Raw genomic sequence first — 22,070 nt, forward strand, 5'->3', positions numbered from 1 at the left:
AAGGAGAAAAATTGAAAACTGAACATGAAGAACTTCATGTTCTCAACACAAATTCCCATAAAGGTAGGAGGAAGCACATCAAGAAGAAGGGTAATCAAAAAAACAACAAACCTAAGAAAGATTTATACAAAATAAAATGCTTCAAATGTGAGAAATTTGGACACTATAGATCTAATTGCCCTAAGAATACAAAGCAGCAAGTACACTGTACAAACGTTACTAGGAAAGAAGAAAACCATGATCTTCAGAAATATGTATTGTATTATGCACTATCAAATGAAGTATCAAGCAAAACATGGGTATTTGATAGTGGATCATTTGGACACATTACAAGATACATAGTACTAGACTTAATATAAGAAGAAGCTAACGACGAAGTTACCATAGCTGATAGCTGATAATTCTACTCATTTGATCAAAGGAATTGGGAATTGCACCTTGAAACTGAGCCCGGATATTTCTCTCCATCTCAAAAGAGTACTCTATGTACCAAGAATAAAGAGGAATCTAATCTCTGTTACAGCACTTGAAGATGATGGACATAATGTTGCATTTATGGACGATAAAGTAATGACCTGGTCTAAGAACTCATCATTTAAGAAATCAAAGTTGATTGGTCAAAGAAAGGGATACTTGTATGAATTAAACATAAAACCTATTCATGCTTAACTCATGGAGTTGCTGATATAAATGAAATGCAGCATAGAAGGTTAGGACAACTAAACTTCAAAGCCTTATCAACTATGGAGAAGATGGTTATTGGTTCACCTAAGTTGAATAAAGATCATTCAAGCATATACAAAGGATGCACTCTAGGAAAGAACACCAAAAGTCCATTCCATGATAGCACTAGAAAAACTAACAATGTTTTGGAATTAGTCCACTTAGATTAATGTGGACCTATTCTTGTTCCTTCTCTTGGAGGATTCTAGTACTATATACATTTTATAGATGATTTCTCTAAGAAAACTTGGATTTACTTCTTAAAATGTAGAGAATCAGAAGAAATCCTTAAAAGATTTAAAGAATTCAAAACCTTAACTAAAAACTTATCAGGACACAAAATTAAAACTCTTAGGACTGTTAATGTAGGGGAATATACTTCAGATCTAAATAAAGATTTTTGTTAAAAAGTAGGAATTAAGATGGAGTATATTGTTCCTTATAACCCACGGCAAAACAAGTTAGCAAAAAAGAAGAATGGAACAATTATAAAAGCAACAAGAGCTAATGATATTTGATCAAATTTTAGATTATCTTTGGCCGAAAGCCTCTTGTAGTGTTGTCTATATTCAAAACAAGAGTCTTCACTCCCACCTTAGAGATAAAACTCTTGAAGAATTCTTTCCTAAGGTTAAACCAAATATAAGCTATCTTAAGATATTTGGGTGCCTAGTATACATATATGTTTTGAAAGAAAAGAGAGCTAAGTTAGAACCCTCCGGAAGAAAGTTATTTTTGTCGGGTATAGTGAAACATCTAAGGCATATAGAGTTTTCATACATGGTTAGGAAAACATTGAACCTAATAGGGATGTAATATGTGAAGAAGATTTGGCATTCAAAAGAGCTCTTAGTTCTGAAAATCCTCTACATATCCCTAGTTCTGAAGAAAATCATGAATCTGAGTTTCAGAGGGAGAACATTGAAGAAATTGAAGATGAAATTCAAAATCTTAATCTTGAGGAAAATCAAAATCCTAAGAAAATACCACTTTGGGCTATTAAGATTGTAGAGGAAGCACAAGGCTTTGTTGCACCATCTAGAACCTTCAAAGAAAACAAAACACCCAAAAGATTTTCTAGTTATGCAGCAAACATGAGTGATTTATCTAAATCAGAACCAACCAGTATTTCAGATGTTATTAAACATACAGCTCGGAAGGGTGCTATGGCAAAAGAATATCAATACATTATTAAGAATAATAATTGGGAAATTATTCCAGGACCTGAAGGAAAATCTGTTGTTTCTTCTAAGTGGATATTTAAAATCAAGCATGTTGTTGACGGTAGCACTGAAAAATATAAAGCCAAAATCGTAGCCAAAGGATTCTCTCGGAAGGAGGGAATTAATTATGAAGAAACCTTTGCTCTAGTTGTCAGATACACCTCTATAAGAGCAGTCCTAGCTATTGCAGCATCAAAGAGATGGAAAGTAGATCAGATGGATGTGAAAACAGCATTTCTGAATGGAAAGATTACAGAAGAGGTATATTTGGAACAACTTGAAAGATTTGAAACTGATAACACTAAAGGTTAAGGTTCTGATAACACTAAAATTGTTTGCAGGCTCAAGAAAGCTCTCTGTGGACTTAAACAAGCTCCAAGGGCATGGTATGAAAGAACTGATAAGTATCTCTCCAGTTTAGGATTCTCCAAGAGTAAAGCTGATTCAAATCTCTATTATAAAAAGGATAAAGATGATATGATAATTTTCATGCTATATGTTGATGATTTACTAATAACAGGTGATGATCATCTTATAGATCAATGCAAGAAAGATCTAATCAGAGAATTTGAAATGAAAGAATTAGGACTCCTTCATTACTTCCTAGGGTTTGAAGTATGACAAGACTCTGACAACATCATACTTAATCAAGAAAAGTATACATTAGACATCTTGAAGAGATTTGGAATGTGGAACTGCAAATCTATGTCTTCTCCACTAAAGACTAATCTCCACAAACTTAAGGAAGCAGCTAAAGAATCACCCTCCATAGATTCTACTCTTTAAAAAAAAAAATTGGGTTTCTTTGGTAAACTTTCAATGCTTTATGGCATACAAATGCTCGGAACATCTGGATTGCTTCCATTCTTGCAACTAGAGCAAAAGTCTCTTCAAAATCGACTCCTTCAACTTGAGCATAACCTTTACAGACAAGTATTGCTTTGTTCCTAGTGACTTCTCTACTTTCATTCATTTTATTCCAAAACACCCATTTGATTCCTATGATATTTTATCTTTTGGATTTGGAACAATTTCCCAAGTGTTGTTCTTTTCGATTGGGTTCAATTCTTCCTCCATAGCTTTTACCCAATGCTGATCTTCACTAGCTTCTTTGAAGTTCTTTGGTTCTAGTTTTTATAAAAGAAAAAAGTATCCTATAATGAACTCTGTTGGATTTGTTCAATTAAACTTAAATCTGATCTATTGATTTTTCATCAAACAGTTGGCATTTAATCGATGGATATTTAGCAAAAGTTAATTTACTATCACTTGCTACTAGTGAGTGTGAATACTCGAGAATATTGTGAATACTCGAGAATATTCACATTAACAATGAAATGGAGACTTCCAAATAAATATTAATAATGGAATAATAGCCCAAGGAGTAATATCATTTTATGAAGATAACAACAATTACAGTTTTGTATGCAAAATATCATTGACAGAATGCCAATATGTAAAGGTTTACATAAACAAATATTACTGAACATACGATTTATAGAGAAGAGTACAGACCCAACTCCAAGGTGTTGCAGAAGGAACAAGTTCATTGACCAAACTACCACTGTGTTTTCCTTGTGGCATTACCTTCAAACTAGTTCTAGTTCCCCCACAGCATGCATTAATCCCGCTTACCAATGACTATGTTATCTCTTGGTTTGTCAACAATGCAATAAGGATAACCCTGCGGAATATGCTCATGGTCCAATTTGGGGATGTCGGCCAGCTAACTTCCTTTCTCACGCAAATCTATTTCTGTCAACCCAGTATATTGGAAGAATGATGCCAGTCTCAGAATCATAAGTCAAGGAAGCCAACTTACACAAAACTTTCCAACATTACCTTGACTATGGGATGATTAATTAAGTTGCCTGTCATCCAAGCACCAGTTTGCTAGATAACAACCTGTACGTGCCATTTCTGATTCCAAACATCCGTACTTCCTTCTGTCATGAGCTCTATCTGTCTGTAGCTTGTATCAAATTTGAATCTTAGCCTTGAAAATTTAAAGTGAGAACTACGTTTGCGTCCAACCTCACTGATTTTCCTTAAGGGGTTTCATCCTTAGGAAATATCCACTCACATTTTTGCAACCTTTGGAATATGAGAAAATATCATATATTCGTGGTAACAATCCCAAAGCAAATGCTTTCCTTTATAAGTTCAAAATGAGAAGTACGAAAAACTTAGCAATGTGGGATAAAAGACTATTTCGTCTTTTAGTCACTTAAGTCATTTTGTCATTAAGTGACTTTAAATAACAAAGTACTTTATATTTCAACTTAATAAAACAATGTGACTTTAACCTTAGAATTTCCCATTTTAAAATCTTCTCAACTGAAACCAAAACTCCTGTAACTGGCTGGCATCCTAAATCATATGTCATTAACCTATCCAGATGAAAAGATAGACCAACTAGGTGCCATTATGGCTAGTGCAGAGAAGGGGACATTACAGCCCTCCCTTCTCGAGTTTGTTTGTCCTCAAGCAATCTCAATGTCAGATGCTATAGGATTAACTCGCTTTCCCAAGTGGCATCCTCATAAGGCAAATCCTTCCAGAGAATCAGATATTCCTTGATGCACCTATTACGCAACTTCCTTTCTCTGACCTCTATCACCTCTGTTGGAACTAATACAAGCTTTCCTTCTTCATCGAGTGGAAGCAACAAAATGGAGGGTACTACATGCTGGCCAATCGCTTTCTTGAGACAAGAAATGTGGAACACGTTATGAATTCTGTTGTCATCAGGTAAATCTAGCTTATAGGCGACCTCAACAACCCTCCTAGTAATGCGATAGGGACCAAAACATCTGGGCTGAAGCTTTTGAGACCCACTCTTCTTCAAAGAACTCTGCCTATATGGTTAGAGAGGAAGATAAACCATGTCACCCAACTCAAAACTCCACTCAATCTGTTGGTGATCAGCATACATCTGCTAATTCTAGGCCTGTAGAATGTTCTCCTAAAGAGATCTGAGGATATCCTATTGATCCTGTATCTAATCCCCAGCTAGTGGTGCCCTGTTGTCCTACAAAGCCAGGTCTACGAATGACAGGGTCTCGCTGCCATAAAGAGCTCGAAATGGAAACATCCAAATGGACATGTGGGAGGAGTTGTAATAGTACTCCCCTAGATACAACCATTTAACCCAAGCTCTCTGCTACCCTGCTACATAGCTCCAGAGATAACCCTCCACCCATTTATTAACTATCTCAATCTATCCATCTATCTAGGGATGGTAACTCGTGTTGAGTGTCAACTCTATACCAGTCAATCTGAACAGTTCCTGCCAAAAAGTGCTAAGGAACTTGCTATCCCTGTCGCTCACAATGGTGCGAGGAAGGCCATGCAAACAAAAAACCTCACAAAAGAATAACTCAACTACCTGAGAGGCTAACCAATATGTTGTTATGGCAAAGAAGTGAGTGAATTTCGTCAATCTATCCACCACCATAGAAATAGAATACCTTCCCTGCACCCTAGGCAACCCTATAATAAAATACATGGAAATACTCTCTCATTTTTATTCCAAAATGGGAAGAGCCTATAATAACCCGACTGGAAACTCATGCTCTGACTTGTTTTACTAACAAGTATGACACTCCCTGATATGCTGCAGGACATCGTCCTTGAGGCCCTTCCATGAAAATCTTCACCAAACTTGTCTATAGGTTTTGAAGAACCCTGGGTGGCCTTCTAATGGTGCATCATGTAAAGTTTCCATAATCTTACCTTTGAGTTTAGATCTTGGTACAAGGTAAATCCGATCCTTATAGAAAATCTCATCATCTATTATCTTGTACCTGTTGTCCTGAAGTTGTCCATCCGTATTCTGACATGCTTAAATATTCTTAGAATACTCAACCAGCAACTGAGGCTTCCAATTTGCTGATATCTCAAAAATAGCACAACATTCCACTACTGAAGGTCTCCTGAAAAGTGTTTCAACAACTACATTGTTTTTACCTTTAACATACTCAATGTCAAAATAATAGGCATGAATCTTGCTCACCCATTTTTGTTGGCTTTTACTAAGATCCTTCTATTCTAAGAAGTAGCATAAACTATTGTGATCTGTCCTAACTATGAATTTGCCCCCCATTAAGTATTGTCTGAACTTGGCTAAAGCATGCATAATAGCCAACATTTTTTTATCATAAGTGGAATACAGTCTCTCGCCATCCTTGAGCTTCCTCCTCACATAAACAATTTGATGCATATCTTGGATGAGTACCATGCCAATACCACTCCCTAAAGCATCACACTCAAGAACAAACGGTCGAGAGAAATCGGGTAGTGCCAAGACTGGGCATGTGCTCATCACCTACTTAAGTCTATCAACAGTCTCCTCTACCTCAACTATCCATCTAAATGCCCCTTTCCATGTGAGGTCGGTGAGGGGAGATGCTATCTGAGAGAAACCTCTAGCGAACCTCCTGTAGTAAGTGCAAAGGCCCATGAATCCCCTCAAATCTGATACATTCCTCGGTAGTGGCCAATCTAGGATTGTCTGAATCTTTTTTTGATGTACCTTTACCCCATCTGCACCAATCACATGACCCAGGTAAAGAATCTCGATCAACCCGAACTCACACTTTGACTCCTTTGCAAACGACTCCTCCATGATACTGAGTACCTCATTAAGATGACGCAAGTACTCCTCCCACGTTCTACTGAAAATCAAGATGTCATCAAAAATACTAATGCACCCTTCTGTAGTTGTTTTCTAAAGATATGGTTCATACATGACTGAAATGTAGTAGCTACATTAGTGAGTCCAAATGGCATAACCAAGAACTCATAGTGTCCATAGTGACATCGGAAGGTTGTCCTATACACACCCTCCTCACGAACCCGCATCTAATAGTATCCCAATCAGAGGTCAATCTTCCAAAAGTAAACTATCCCATGTAAATCATTCAGTAACTCATCAATGTGAGGGATTGGGTACCTGTTCTTGATAGTCCTCTTGTTAAGGGCACGGTAATCAATACACATGCAAAGAGTGCCATCCTTCTTCACCAATACAACTGAAGAAGCGAAGGGACTAGAGCTAAGGTCTGATGTGTCCCATGTCTAGAAGTTCCTTAATCATCTTTTCAATCTCCTCTTTATAGTGCCTAGGATGACGATAAGGTGTCGTAATGATGGGTTTGGCTCCCTCCTCCAACTCAATGATATGCTCAAACCCTCTATTCGGGGGAATGCCTAAAGGTATGACCTCAAAAACCCTCTTGTTGGTTGAATGTCAACATAAATTTGTTGTCCTAAATCTAAGGTAGTATTAGAAGAAATAATACAATGAGCTGCCCACTCCATGTCATTGTGCCTCATAATTGCCTCCATCCTATGGGCTGAAATCAACCTGGGTTCACCCTTTGGCATAGCCTTGAGGACTACCTGTCTGCCATCCTGTAAGAATTCCAATTACATCTTACTATGATCAACTGTGTACCTACCAATAGTCTACAACCACTGTCTACCCAACATGGCATCTAACCCATCCAAATCAACCACATAAAAATCCGCCTCAAGAAGGAAATCATCAAAATGAATCAGAAGTCCTGACACCTTCCCTATGCATCTCAATCTCTCACCTCCCACCACTCTAACCTCAAACTCAGGTATGTCCTCAATCTGTAACTTCTTTTTAGTAACCCATCATGAGCTTATGAAGTTATGCAAGGCACCTGTATCCAAGAGACATATAATACGCTATCCTCTAACAATTCCCTTCAAACGAAAGGGGTGTCCCGTGGGATCGTTGACAAGTGATGCTATGATATGAGGTTGTCCCTGGGCGCATTCCTTCTTTCTCTCTCTAGGCGGTCACTCCTCATTTTCTTCCTCATCACTGCCATCAACACTGCTGCCCTCTTGTTGCTCATCCTCCTCTGAAAGTACCACAACATAATGTATCTTACCTTTGCCAAGGCATCTATGATCCAGTGTCCATGGCTCTCTACAAGTGAAACATAGCTTCTTCCTCCTAAATTCATTTCGTGTCTCAAAGTCCATCCTAGGAGGTGTAGCCTTATGTTGGTTCTTCTTTTGGAATGAAGCTAACCCCTTAAATGTTTTCTTAGGAGGTTGTAATATCGAAGAGGGTGACTCTAGATCATGTGTGATTTTAATAGCATCATCCAGAGTATTTAGTTTAAGTACCTTAACCAAACCTCTATATCTATCATGTAAACTCTTAGTGAACAACATTACCTTATATTGTTTTAACATATCTAGTACCATCACCGAGATCCACTGAAACTCGTCAATGAAATCATCTAGAAATCCACCCTGATGTAACTATGTCAAATCCTTGTAATAGACCTCTATATCCTTCCTGTCAAAGTGAGTAATCAGCTTAGAGCTGAAAGTCTCATAAGACGTAATGAGACCATGATCCTGGGTGACCAACCCATGATGCCACCAATCAGATGCCGCTCCCTCTAAATGCATTATAGCAAATCTGATGGCTTCTGTCTCTGACATTGGTTTAAGTGTTAGGTAAGTGTCTAGCTTCTGAATCCAAGCTCTCACGGATGTCTTACTGCTGCCATCAAAAGTAGGGAGAGATAGTTTGTTCATAGCATGCTTCAAGTCCCTATTGGGTGCTCTATGTCTCCTGTCTAACTATTGCATTTATGTCTCTCTTTCCTAATTTAAGTATTGCATAAAGGACATATTTTGTTTAACTGAGTCAAGAACAAATCCCATTCATCGTACATTGCCTAACGTTTTTTGGTAGTAGGTTTGGTGCCGCTAGTGTTGCTACCTCTTCCTCTGCATCAAAAATGGGCATTAAAGGCATGTCAGTGTTTCGTATGGGGGCCCTAACAGCTTGAGGTGACCCTACCACACTACCACCTCCACTGTGATGACTTGGGACTGCCCTATGAGGCGGAGCTAACTGCTGCATAGTGCCTGCAAGCTACTAAAGCACATTAGCAATGTTGTTTTGTCTAGCTCCAATGCCCCATAATGTTTCCCTTACTTCTCAATCCGGTTCAATTTCATTATGAGTCATTTGAATGTTGTTTGCCTTCTGCCTGTTCAATCTGATCAACCTGTTTAGCTTGTTCAACCTGTTCACCTATTCCAAAAGTTAACTCCTCGTCCACTAAATAACTATCCTCTATGTCGATCTGTTCTGAAGACTCTACCTGTTCAGGTTGAAGGTGACTAAAGTTATAAAGTTTCTTCCTCATACTTGGTTGCCATTTTTCCTGTTTATTCCAACCTGTTATGTGATAAATTCCCCCACAAGATGGTAGGATTTATAGCTCTGATACCACTGTAATGAACTCTGTTGGATTTGTTCAATTAATCTTAAATCTGATCTACTAACTTTTTGTCAAATAGTTGGCATTTAACCAGTGGATATTTAGCAAGAGTTAATTTACTATCACTTAGCTGCTAGTGAGCTTGAATACCAGAGAATTTTCACATTAACAATGAAATGGAGACTTCAAAAATAAATATTAATTATGGTAATACAGCCCAAGGAGTAATATCATTTTATGAAGATAACAGCAATTACAATTTTGTATTCAAAAAATCATTAAGAAAATGCCAGTATGTAAAGGTTTACATTAAAAAATATTACTACACATACTGTTTAGAGAAAAGAGAACAGACCCGAGTCCAAGGTGTTGTGGAATGACCAAGTTCGTTGACCAGACTACCAATGCATTTTCCTTGTGGCATCACCTTCAAACTAGTATCAGTTCTCCTGCAGCTTGCATTAATCCCGCTTACTGATGACACCATTATCTCTTGGTTTGTCAACACTGCAATAATGATGACCCTGCGAAATATGCCCGTGGTCTAGTTTGGGGATGTCGACCAGCTAACTTCCTTTCTCATGCAAATCTATTACTGTCGGCCAAGAACATTGGAAGAACGTTGCCAGTCTTAGAATCATAACTCAAGGAAGCCAACTTACAGAAAAGTTTCCAATGTTACCTTGACTATGGGGTGATTAATTAAGTTGCCTATCATCCAAGTACCAGTCTATTGGACAACAACCCGTATGTGCCATTTCTGATTCTAGACATCCGTACTTCCTTCTATCGTGAACTCTATCTGGCTGTAGCTAGTTGTATCAAATTTGAATCTCAACCTTGAAAATTGAAAGTGAGAACTAGGTTTGCGTCCAACCTTACTAATTTTCCTTGAGGGGTTTCCTCCTTAGGAAATATCAAGTCACATTTAAGCAACCTTTGGAATTTGAGAAAAAATCATATATTCGTGGTAACAATCCCAAAGCAAATGCTTTCTTTTATAACTTTGAAATGAGGTGAGGTATGAACAACTCAGCAATGTGGGATAAAAGACTATTTCGTCTTTTAGTCACTTAAGTCATTTTGTCATGAAGTGACTTTAAATAATAAAGTACTTTATATTTCAACTTAATAAAACAATGTGACTTTAACCTTATAATTTCTCATTTTAAAATCTCCTCAACTAAAACCAAAACTCTTGTGATTGGCTGGCATCATAAATCATATGTCGTTAGCCTATCCGGATTTAAAGATAGACCAACTAGGCGTCATTATGGCTAGCGCAATGAAGGAGACATTACATATGCATGCTCATCATTGTTTGTTGATCTTCTTTGTATTTGAACTTCCTTTTCTAGATCTCCTATTACCAAGTCTTCTAAATGATTTCTATGGACAAATATTGATGGTGTTTTTGCTAGTGCTTTTAAAGGAGTTTTTGTTGGTGTCTTCAAAGGTGTTTGTTCATTTTCTTCTTCATCTTCTTCATCTTTTGTATCTTTTTCTGCTTGGCATGTACTTGGTATTTCTACATTTTCTTTTATCTTTTCAAATCCTTCATCAATTTTTACATTTGTGCTTTCAGCAATCTTGTGAATTCTTTTATTGTAACATCGATATGCTTTACTTTTAGCCTATGTTCCCCAGGAACGCGTACCCGGCCTAAAACCCGACGTTTCGGGGACAGAGGGACGGGTATGGGACGTCCCCCAACCGTCCCCAAATGTCCCCTTTTTTTAAGGGACATTTCGGAAACTTGGGGACATGGGGGGACAAAAGGGGGACGTCCTACCGTACCCAGTACGAAAAGGGGATGTCTAGCCGTCCCCCGACCATACCACGTACGGTCGATCGTCCCCCATTTTTGTATGCTCCAAACTTTTTTTAAAATATATTAAAAAAGCATTTAATGCCTCCTTCTTGGTCGGCTAGTGGGCCCCACTCCTCCAAAAACCCTAAAATGTATATAACACCACACATTTAAGTTGTTTTAACAATTGTTTGGTTTTCATTTTATGTTGCAGCATGCTGAAGTTTTCATTTTGCAAGTAGAGCAGGTAATATTTTGCTTCCAAGAGCTTGACCAAGGGTTTGATCTTCTATTTTGTCCACCAAGTAAGTATAAAACTCTTTGTGCTTTCATTTATCAAATTTTTAATAAATTTGCAGCTTGCAAAGTCTGATTTTTTTTTATTTTTCATTGTTTCAGCTCATATATCTATTCAATTGCATATTTAAACACAATGAGCAGCAGTGGGAGTACAAGTAGTAGTAGTGAAGAAGAAAATGCAGGGGTTGATGTTGCTAGTAGTGACACTAGGCAAAAACCCAATCCTAAAGCTGATTTGTTTAAATGCCCTTCCGCCATTATGAAGAATTTTGCAAAAGGTCCTTTCAATAGGAATAAACCTCTTCTCCAATATGTCACACCTCGGCTAAAAGATAAAAAGAATTCGGGAGGGACTAGGGTGTGGGATTGCCATGTTTGTCTTGATGATTTTAGGGGCAGCTATACAAGAGTGAATTCACATTTTTTAGGTGTTTCATGCCAAGGAGTCAAAGCTTGTCCTAACCTAAACGATGAACAAAAATTAGAATGTCAAAGATTGCACTTAGAGGCTGAAATGGAGGGACAAATTTGACAGTGACATCACCATCCATTCCCTCACAATCATCTAGGCATATTTCATCCGCCATTGGTACTAGTGGCAGCCCTAGTGGGTCTAGAGGGAAGAGAAAGATTAGTGGTGAGAAGGGCTCGATGGAAAGTATGTTTAATGCACAAGCAAAGGAGAAGTGTGAGGCATCCATTGGTAGATTCTTTGTTGCTAATAGTATCCCATATAATGCAGCCCGTTCCACTTATTATAAACAAATGGTAAAAGATATTTTGAGCATGAATTCCTCATTTGTACCTCCCGTTGAGCATAAGCTACGAACCACTATCCTAGATGAAAAGTACTCAAAGGTTGCTTTGTTATTTGAGGATATGAGACGCACTTGAGTTAGGACAGGCTGCTCTATTGTGATGGATGGGTGGACCGATGTTAGACATCAGCCACTCATCAATATCATTGTCACATCCCCTGCTGGCTCTTATTTTTTGAGAGCCATAGATTGCTCAGGAAAGAAAAAGGATGCAGATTTCCAGTTCACCATTTTGCGAGATGCCATAGAGGAGATTGGGCCCTCTAATGTTGTACAGGTTATCACAAATTCTACACCTGTGTGCAAATCAGTTGGTTTGATGATAGAGGGTGCTTATAGGCACATATTTTGGACCCCTTGTTGTATTCATTCTTTGAACAATGCATTGAAGGACATAGGGAAGATTGAATGGGTGAAAAAAGCGGTGCTAGAAGCTAGAGAAGTGCAAATGTTTATTTGCAACCACCACACTTCACTTGCTCTATTCAGGTCCTTCTCTAAGGAGTTCCTCAAACCAGCCGAGACAAGGTATGTCAATTATAATTATAGTTTACTTTTAGTTTGTTTAACTTTAAGTTATTTTAAAAAATTATTTATAAGTTTACCTACATGTGATGCTTTTTGTTTTAAATTTTAATCATTAATGTTTAAGTTTAAATTTTTAATTTTTAATTGTTGCTATAGGTATTGCTGCTTGCACATATTTCATCTTGATGGAGAGGATGATTGAGGTATATGAGGCCCTTCAATTGATGGTGGTGAATCCAGAGTGGGGATGATGGTCTCATTCTAAGTCCTCTGAAGGAAAAGTGGTGAGGAAAAAGATCCTTAATGAGAGTTGGTGGTCCACAATGAAGTAGGTTGTTGATTTTTAAATTTACTGTTAGTCTTTTGCTTGCTGATTTTCCTACTAATAATCTTAAAATTCTTAAAATTCTAATTCTGATTTTTATTTTTGTTGGCATCTTGATCTTGCAAATATTTGCTCTGTCATAGCACTCATTGTTGATGTCATTAGATATGCTGATACTGATGCTCCTAGTTTGGGAGAGATCTATGAGACTATTGACAGCATGTTGGGTAAGATGAAGAGAATTGTTGCGGCAAAGGATCCTACATTGGGATTTTATGAGGAGCATATTAGGCCTATTGTGACGCGGAGGTGGAATATGATGAATACCCCACTTCATATGGCAACCTTTGCTCTAAATTCCAAATGGTATGCACAGTTGAGTGGAAGGGGCCTCCCATGTGATGATCCTGAGGTTTTGGATGGCTTCACAAGAGCAATTGATAAGATATATTCATCTTAAAATGCCTCTACTCTTCGTGCACAGTTCCTTGACTTCACCAACCTTCGTGGCCCAAACTTGGGTAAGCCACAAGCAAAGTTGGATAGAGTTGGTTTGGCACAGAGGGATCCTATTGGATGGTGGACCTAGCATGGGCGAGATACACCTGAGTTAAAGATACTTGCCAGTCGCCTCCTTTCACAGGTTGCTAGTTCCTCAACTGCAAAGAGGAATTGGTCCACATATTCATTTATCCACTCTATCAAGAGGAATAGACTTACCTCTAAAAGAGCGAAGAAGCTAGTGACAGTGCATCATGCTCTTTGACTTGTCGATCGTCAGACTCCAGAGTATAGGCAAACACCAGATTTGCAATGGGATGTTGAACCTGAGGATGTGGCCCAAATAGATGAAGATGACGCAGCACCAGGACTGGTTGGGGTTCCATTAGATGAGACTATGCTTCATGTTGAGGATGACAATGAGGAGGACTCTGATTTTGATGCCATTGCAGTAGAGGCAGAATAGGAGCAGCAGTTTGCTTCATTTTCTATGTTTTGCTTTTTGTGTTGAACATGAACATGATTATGATACATTGATAATATGATACTTATTACTTTATGGCAGACCTCTACCCTTTGGGCCTATACCTTTGGACATATTTTGATTTTGATTTTCAGATTTATCATGCTTATCATTATGAGTTTTATGATATTGACAATTGTTAACAACTTAATGTTCATTGTTCAATGTTCTCTAATATTGTATTAATATGCATTTTGACAATTGGGTACTTAAATAGTAAAATCGGATATTATTTCGTAGATGGCATTCAAATTTTGTATGTTATGGTTCTATTATATTTAAATGACATGCTTTGTGCTTAGTTTCATATGAATGACATGTATGTTTACAAATTTCAATGTATATTTTAAAATTTTCCTATATATATATAGCCGTCCCTGTTTGCCGTCCACCCCCCCCCCGGTCCCCAAAATCGCAAAAAAAAATTTGCCATCCCGAGAACCCGTCCTGCCGTCCCCGTACCGGAAACTTGGGGGAACATAGCTTTTAGCTGAATATCCAAGACAAATTCCTTCATCTGCTCTAGCTTCAAATTTACCTAAGTCATCTTCATCTCTTCTTATATAGCACGTACTTCCAAAGATTTTGAAATATTTGACTAATGTTGGTCTTCCTTTCCATAATTCGCAAGGTGTTTTGTCATGATTTACTCTTATTTGTTGTATGTCTTGCTTCTTTCCAGAAGGTATCTGCCATATTAGATTCGTTAAGCATTGTCCTTGACATGCTTGAACCGTTCTATTTTTTCTTTCAACTACTCCATTCTGTTGAGGTGTTCTAAGTGCTGAAAGTTGTCTTTTTATTCCATTCTTTTCACAATACATTTCAAATTATTCTGATGTAAATTCTCTTCCATTCTGAAACATTTTATTTTTATATACATTTCATTTTCAACTAGTTCTTTAAAGGCTTTGAACTTGTCAAATGCTTCTGATTTTTCTTTGAGGAAGGCTACCCAAGTCATTCTAGAGTAGTCATCAATAAATAACATGAAATATCGTTCTCCTTGAATACCATTTGTCCTAGTTGGTCCACATAAATCTGAATGCACAAGTTCAAGTGACTTTGATGTTGAGTACTTCTTAGTTTTGAATCTACTTCTTATTTGATTTCCTAGTTGACATTGTGTAATGTCCCCCTTTTGGGACATTAGGAAATTTAAAGACATTCATATCATATTAAAATTGACTGTGACAGCGTGAATTATGATTATAAACGGTCAATTTAATATTATAAAGTGGGCTAAAAGTGACAAGGAGGGATAAGACGAAAAGATAGGAAGGGAGTCAAAAAGTCACAGCTTTGAGGATTAAAAGGAGAGACTCATTCATTCGGATGATGCATGGTTTATAATTCAGATTTCAATTTCTCTCTTGAGAGAGTCATTTGGAATGCTTTAGCTTTCATCCAGCGTGAGGATGTAAACCCTCGTGCCGGTAGACAATGGACGCAAACCCATTGTCCATGGAGAAATCATATCAGGTGTCTTGCGTGTGCTTACAAGGTCCTTTCTTAGCGTCCCAACCTAACTGTAAAATTGCGTTTAAGATTAGACTTTTGAATGCTAGTTATTCTATTATTGTTTATGATGCAATAAAATATTTTAAGGTATTTCATGAGGACCTACTGGTTTATATTGTTGGTTTATAATGCATGTTCATATGTTTATGTTCTGAGAATTATCTTAAGATAAAAATCAGGTCAATATCCATTTAGGATATTTCAACGGTATCAAAGCTATCGAACTTGCCATCTTGTTGGGCAGAAGCAAATTTACCAGAAAGATTGTCAATATTCTGAATAATGTTGAAACGATCCCAATGTTTACATGCAAGTCTTTAAAGATTATATTGGAGTGAAGTTCAATATTATTGGCTTTACATATCATAATATTGAAACCGGTTATGTTCTGTAACGGAGAACTTGGTTTTGAAGTCGATCTGCAAGAGCTTGAGGAAGGAGAAAGGCTTGTAGACGATTCACAACAGTAGTCATTCCAAATTTCTATGCTTTTGCTAGAGAGGAAGACCCAGTACAATCCCCATCGTGTTGGCAATAATATTTGCGGAGGTAGCTTTTAAGACCTTTAAGAGATTGTTGTGAAATCGTTACACAGAGACATCAATGATGGTCAGGTTAAATAAAAGAGGGCATACAAATAGTTGGAAACAAATATAAAATTGCGACTTTGAGATTGGTTTCAGATGTGACGTAGAAGACGTGCAACTCATCATGTTCCTCAAAACGAAGTACCTTATATTCCTCTTGTGGAGAATCACAATTGAAAGAGTTACTAAAATCATGCTTTCACAAAAGCCTCAGTGGGGAGAACCGTTACAAATGAAGCTATTATTTCTGGATAAATAGGCAGAGCCTTAACCGTTACTAAGAAGTCCTTTCTATATAATTTATGAACAATCGAGAAATAAATCGAAGAGTTTAAAGCTTGCAAAAAGAAATGAGCATTAACGGAAGTCTTGGAGACTAAGTAGAGTGTCCACGGATTATTGAGATTAAAGTCAAGTATACTTGAAAAACCCACATCTTTGGTATCGTTTTGAAAGGAATTTTGGAACATGGTTGGACATTGATGAATCATCGTAGAAAAGGAATGTGGAGTTTCTTATTTGCGGTGTGTATTGAACACAATATATTAAGAGCATTAGCCAGCAAGATTTTTATCAAGATTAACTGAGTTCAAAATTTTCAAAGGAGTAGATTATTGTTTCAAATTTCCTAAGCAGAAATCTTGAAACTGCCAAACAAAAATCATAGGAGCACCATCGTAGTTGCCTTTGCAAGAACAAGATAGTCGGGAGAGATTTTGGCATCAAATAGCTCTATTGATATCTATAGAAATTGTGTAGAGTTTCTAGTAATCAATCCTGAAGAGTGGGCGCCACAAGAAGGAGTTACATGCAATTTTGTTACCGTCTATGATCCAACTAGGGGCACACATACAAGTTTGGTATCAAAAAAACTCTGTGATAAAGGACTACAGGAAGAAGATTTGAGCTGAAACGATACTCTAAGTCTTGCATGCTTCAATGCATGGGAATTCTAGAATCAAGCAGGTAACGAATAGTGGGGTGTTAGCAAGAGTGTTACCAACATGATTGGATCAACTTTTGTAGAGAAGAGAATTCTACAATAATTTCCCATCTTCAAGGCCACAGGACACCCTTAGAGAATCATTAGTCCTTCGCTTACAACGGTGAGGAAATTGTTTCAGCAGTAAGTGTGCACCTAACAACAAAGATAAAGAGTAGAAATTGAAAGATTTACCAAACATCTCCAGATATGCATCTCGAGCAATTAGTGAAAGGAGCTTCAAGTTAGGAGGAAATAATTCTAAATAGCAAAGTGTCATTTTAGTCCCCTAAGCGAAAATCTTAGAACTAATAGTTTGTCTATTAGTAGAGCATTGGTAACACCAACAATTTGGTTGATTAGAAAGTGTGTTGTCTAGTTGCAAGAGTTGGTGTTTAGCGCAGACAACAATCACTTTTAGTTCGTAATGAGTAGGTGACTGCAACAGGTAACTACAAACAAAGGATGAATGTATTGATAGCATACAGAGAATATTGTGTGTGGGCGTTTGATAATTCCGAAGTTTACTGTTTGAAAAAATCTTGGTAATAATTGTGAGAAATTGTAGACATCAAGCAAGCACACTCAGCATTGTACCAATGGATTTTTTCTAGGGGTAGACAGTATAAACTAACTTGATGGTAGTGAATCTGGGTGGAAATAGATGTGTTGAAGACCAAGTTACAGGAGTTTCTAGTGATCATGAGGCTGAGATTCAAGCTTGACTAGAGCACACCCTGACACTCTGAGATCATCATGCCATTGAAAGAACACACATAGACGACATGTAGGAAAGATTGCAGTGTGGATAAACCTTTTGAGAATAGTGGACCAAAACAATGACACTTAATAACAAAAGTTTGAAAGTTAAAACACACAGCAAATTAGAATTGGCTTAGCAGAGCAGAAATCAACTATTGTTGCTAAAAGGAGAGACTTTTGTTGGGAAGGTGCTCGAGAGCATGTTGTGTGAAGAAGAAATAAGATTGTTTTTCTACTTATTACTGGAAGTTGAGGAACTGAGCATACCAACTCCTTGAACAACCACAACAATGCTAAGAGATTTTTTCTCTGAATTGGAGGTAATCTCCAGAATTAGGTGATAAGTAGCATGCAGTTTGGTGATTTTACAACCGTAAAATCTTGCTCCAATAGTCACCACAAAAGAAAATACGTTCTTTAATCAAGTGAAAGCACAGGTAATTGAAGCGATCATGGAAAGTCTGAAAAATCAAGTGTTTTTTTCAAAATTTAATGACACCTTTAATGGTGAAAAGCTACGAAACTTGCAAAAGGAAAAACAATTGGGTCGGCTATATGTACTTGGGTTGCAACTGGAACACATGGAATCCTCAAATGATGTTCTCTCCAAATTGGAAGAGATAGAAACACATCTAACCCATGTAGAACAGGCAGATTGTACGCTCGTGAATTGGGCTTTGCAACCTTCAATGGTTACCTTGGTCCAACTCAAGTTTATGGAACATCCACATAAAGATGTGAGGCTTGCAGTTGCCTCTTGTCTCAATGAGATTATGCGAATAACATCTCCTACAACCGCCTACAATGATGTGGTGTTGAGAAAAGTTTTGCAGTTGATAGTGAAGAACTTGGAGGGGTTACATGATGATAAAGACCCTACTTTTGACAAGAGGGTTCAGATTTTGAATGTTATGGCATAGATGAGGTTATTTTATATTATGATTGACCTTGAATGAAAATGATTTAATTCTTTAGCTGTTAGAATGTTTCTTGTTCGAAATTAGGAGCTACCATTCAGGAATTATAAAGACTCACATGCACACTATTATATCTTCACTTCTTGATGTAGATGTTGGAATTTACAAAAGGTTGCAGTCAACCTTGTTAGCCTTTTGGAGAGGGGAACACAGGTATTGTAAGGGCCCGTTTAAGTTGAACTCATATGCAACCTTCAAGCTTATGGAGGAAGTAATTAAGCATAGAATCGACAAATTTCAAGTTCACATGACAGATAGGGAGCTGATCATGGGTTTACCAGTTAAAGGGACTCCTATGTGGCTTTATGGGAATTAAAATAGTGAGGAGGAAGGTAAAGTAACTCAGACCAGTGATGGGAAGAATATGGGAAAGGAACATACAGGTTTCTACGTTGGTGATTTGGAGGTTAGCCTTGACAAACATGTTGATGAGCTGGGTTCTACTCGAGGTAAAAGCATGTTGAACTCTTTGAATGAGGAATGTTTGCATAAGAATGATGCCATAGCAGCAGCTTTGCCTTTGCATTCAGATCAAAGGAACAAGGCAATTAAGGCTTATGATTATATTCTTGAGAGGTGTGATGAGTCATGCATTTCTTATACACATGATATAAATTTAGAGAAACAATCCAAGATGACACTACAAGACTATAAGTTGCTTCAACTTGACAATAATGAGATGCATGCCTTAAAGAACCAGCTGAAGGTTAGTGGAGATATGGTTGTGGCATCTTTCGTACATTATGACAGCACTCACAGGATGGTTGAAGATTTTCACAAGAAAGCTCAAAAGGGAGTGGAAGGAGATTGGCTTGCTGCTGATTTGCAGGTAGTCAATATAGTCTTTGAATCTATGAAATTAGATTATTTATGTTTGCTTTCCGACAGGGATTGTATTCTTAAGGTTGCTGGAATATATGTTGATTAGTTGAGTAAAGGAAATAATGAGATTATGGAGCTCAACAAGGAGCTTAAGTATGCTCACAATGCATTGGATGATATGCAAATTGCTTTTCAAAAAGCAAATATCAGGTTAGAATCACAAATCATTCTCGAGAGCATTAGAATAAAGAGAGGCAAGAGTTTTTCCAAGAAGTAATTAATGAACTTGATAGCATTCAGCAGACTTATGACTTGGATAATTGTCCCAAAAAACCAAGTACCAAAACTTCATATCACATTCAGCTGGTAGACAACCCTTTGTTTGAAGTAGATGCTGATTGGATAATGGAGAACACGCTATTCAAGTCCGATGATGGCACACTCATTGATTTTGGTCAAGAGTTTCGGATTGACAATTGTTACAACCAAGAGGTTGCTGCCTTGACAGAGGGACATAATGCTGATTACAAATCACCCTGGGATAGAGATGTGGCGAGCAATATAGCTAGAGTGCATACAGTGAGGGGCAGCGTTGTAGCAATTGAGCAGCTAGAATACTCCACCCACTATGGGCGCAAATAAGCAATATAGTACAAATAGTTGGGAAGATGGATGACCCTTTTGTTTCTGGGATCCAGGAGGAACACTCCCATGGTTCATAATATTTCCAAGAATTGGTTGGCACACAATTGAGTTCCCACAATTATTTAACCATAGTGGTGCTTCTGATCTCAATTGGAGTAAGATTCTCAATTGGATTGGAAATCTTCTTGTGTATGATGGTAGCAAACGACAAGTTGTTATGGTTGAACAAGTGCATGGGATGGTTTGGGATCCAAGTGTTGACCATATGTATCTATGGCATTTTGAGGATTTTGTTATAGTTCTACACAGTTTGAGATTGAATGCAATGATGTTTAGAGTTGTATGGCCTACAAAGGCAGCGATACTTCATAGATTTACATGTAATCCAAGGATCTAGTTGATGGAAGGGTTGAATTTTGACACCTTGCTTCGCAATGTGGCAGGATTTGTTTTCAGATTGGGCTACAAAGCAACTTGCAAATTCATATGAGATATTAGTACTGATTGCTTGAGGACAAGCAATCTCGAGTGAAGATTGGTAATGTCCCCTTTTTGGGACATTACGAAATTTAAAGACACATTCATATAATATTAAAATTGACTGTGACAGCGTGAATTACAATTATAAAAGGTCAATTTAATATTATAAAGTGGGCTAAAAGTGACAAGGAGGGATAAAACGAAAAGATGGAAAAGGAGTAGAAGAGTCGCAGCTTTGAGGATTAAAAGAAGAGAGAGTCGTTCACTCGGATGATGCATGGTATTTCAGTCTCTCTTGAGAGAGTCATTTGGAAAGCTTCAACATTCATCCAGCGTGAGGACATAAACCCTCGTGCCAATAGATAGTGGACGCAAACCCATTGTCTGTGGAGACATCACATCAAGTGTCTCGCGTGTGCTTATAGGTTCTTTTCTTAATGTCCTAATCTGACTGTAAAACTATGTTTAAGATTGGACTTTTGAATGCTAGTTATTATATTGCTGTTGGATAATGCAATAATATATTTTAAGGTATTTTATGAGGACCTACTGGCTTATATTGTTGGTCTATAATGCATCATTTGTTTATGTTCTGAGAATTATCTTGAGTTAAAAATCGGGTCAAAATCCATTTGGGATGTTTCAAATTGTTTGCAAATGGTGTTTGAAGGTTTTGATAATTTTGGTATGTCTCTTACAGAGCTCCCTTACAACTAATTTTGACCACATCAAAGTTTAAATACCCGAATCTTTTGTGCCACAGCCAATTTTCATCTTGTTGAGCTAGGAAACAAGTCTCATTTTCATCGCTTGTAAAATGTACAAGTTATTTTGCTGTTCTATTTTCATTAGCTATCAATTTTCCGTCCTTCATAATTTCACAATCTTTAGGATGAAATATTACATTATGGCCTTAATCACAAAGCTGACTTACACTTAGTAGGTTTTCTTTTAATCCTTTTGCGTATAGGACATCCTTTGTTTTGGATTTTCCATGATCTAGACTAAGAGTTCCTTTTCCTTTTATTTTTCGTTTTGTGCTATGACTAAATTTTACGGATCCATCACTAATTGGTTCAAATGAAATGGATTTTCTCTCGTCCCCTATCATGTGTCTTGAACCCACAGTCAACATACCATCTATCTTTCTTATTCTGCGCACGCAAGGCTATTTGAACAAATAGAGAATTTCTTCCTTTTTCCAAACATTCTTATTAGCATGATTTTCTTTCTTTGTTGGATTTGTAGCAAAAGTTGTTC

General features: G+C 37.4%; 2 protein-coding genes across 2 annotated transcripts in view; one reads left to right on the forward strand and one right to left on the reverse strand.

Moving 5' to 3' along the window:
• The window catches only part of LOC149577694 (uncharacterized), a 145,121-nt gene that overhangs the window by 25,771 nt on the left and 97,280 nt on the right, over positions 1-22,070 (reverse strand). The window lies entirely within an intron of this gene.
• Positions 18,339-18,806, forward strand: LOC149577697 (sister chromatid cohesion protein PDS5 homolog D-like). The gene has a single exon (XM_089797388.1). The coding sequence runs from the start codon at positions 18,339-18,341 to the stop codon at positions 18,804-18,806; it is 468 nt and encodes a 155-aa protein (XP_089653514.1).

The sequence above is a fragment of the Cupressus sempervirens genome, chromosome 1 (assembly GCF_028749045.1).
Source record: "Cupressus sempervirens isolate cs-2001-9-10 chromosome 1, ASM2874904v1, whole genome shotgun sequence".
In the NCBI taxonomy this organism is placed as follows: Eukaryota; Viridiplantae; Streptophyta; class Pinopsida; order Cupressales; family Cupressaceae; genus Cupressus; species Cupressus sempervirens.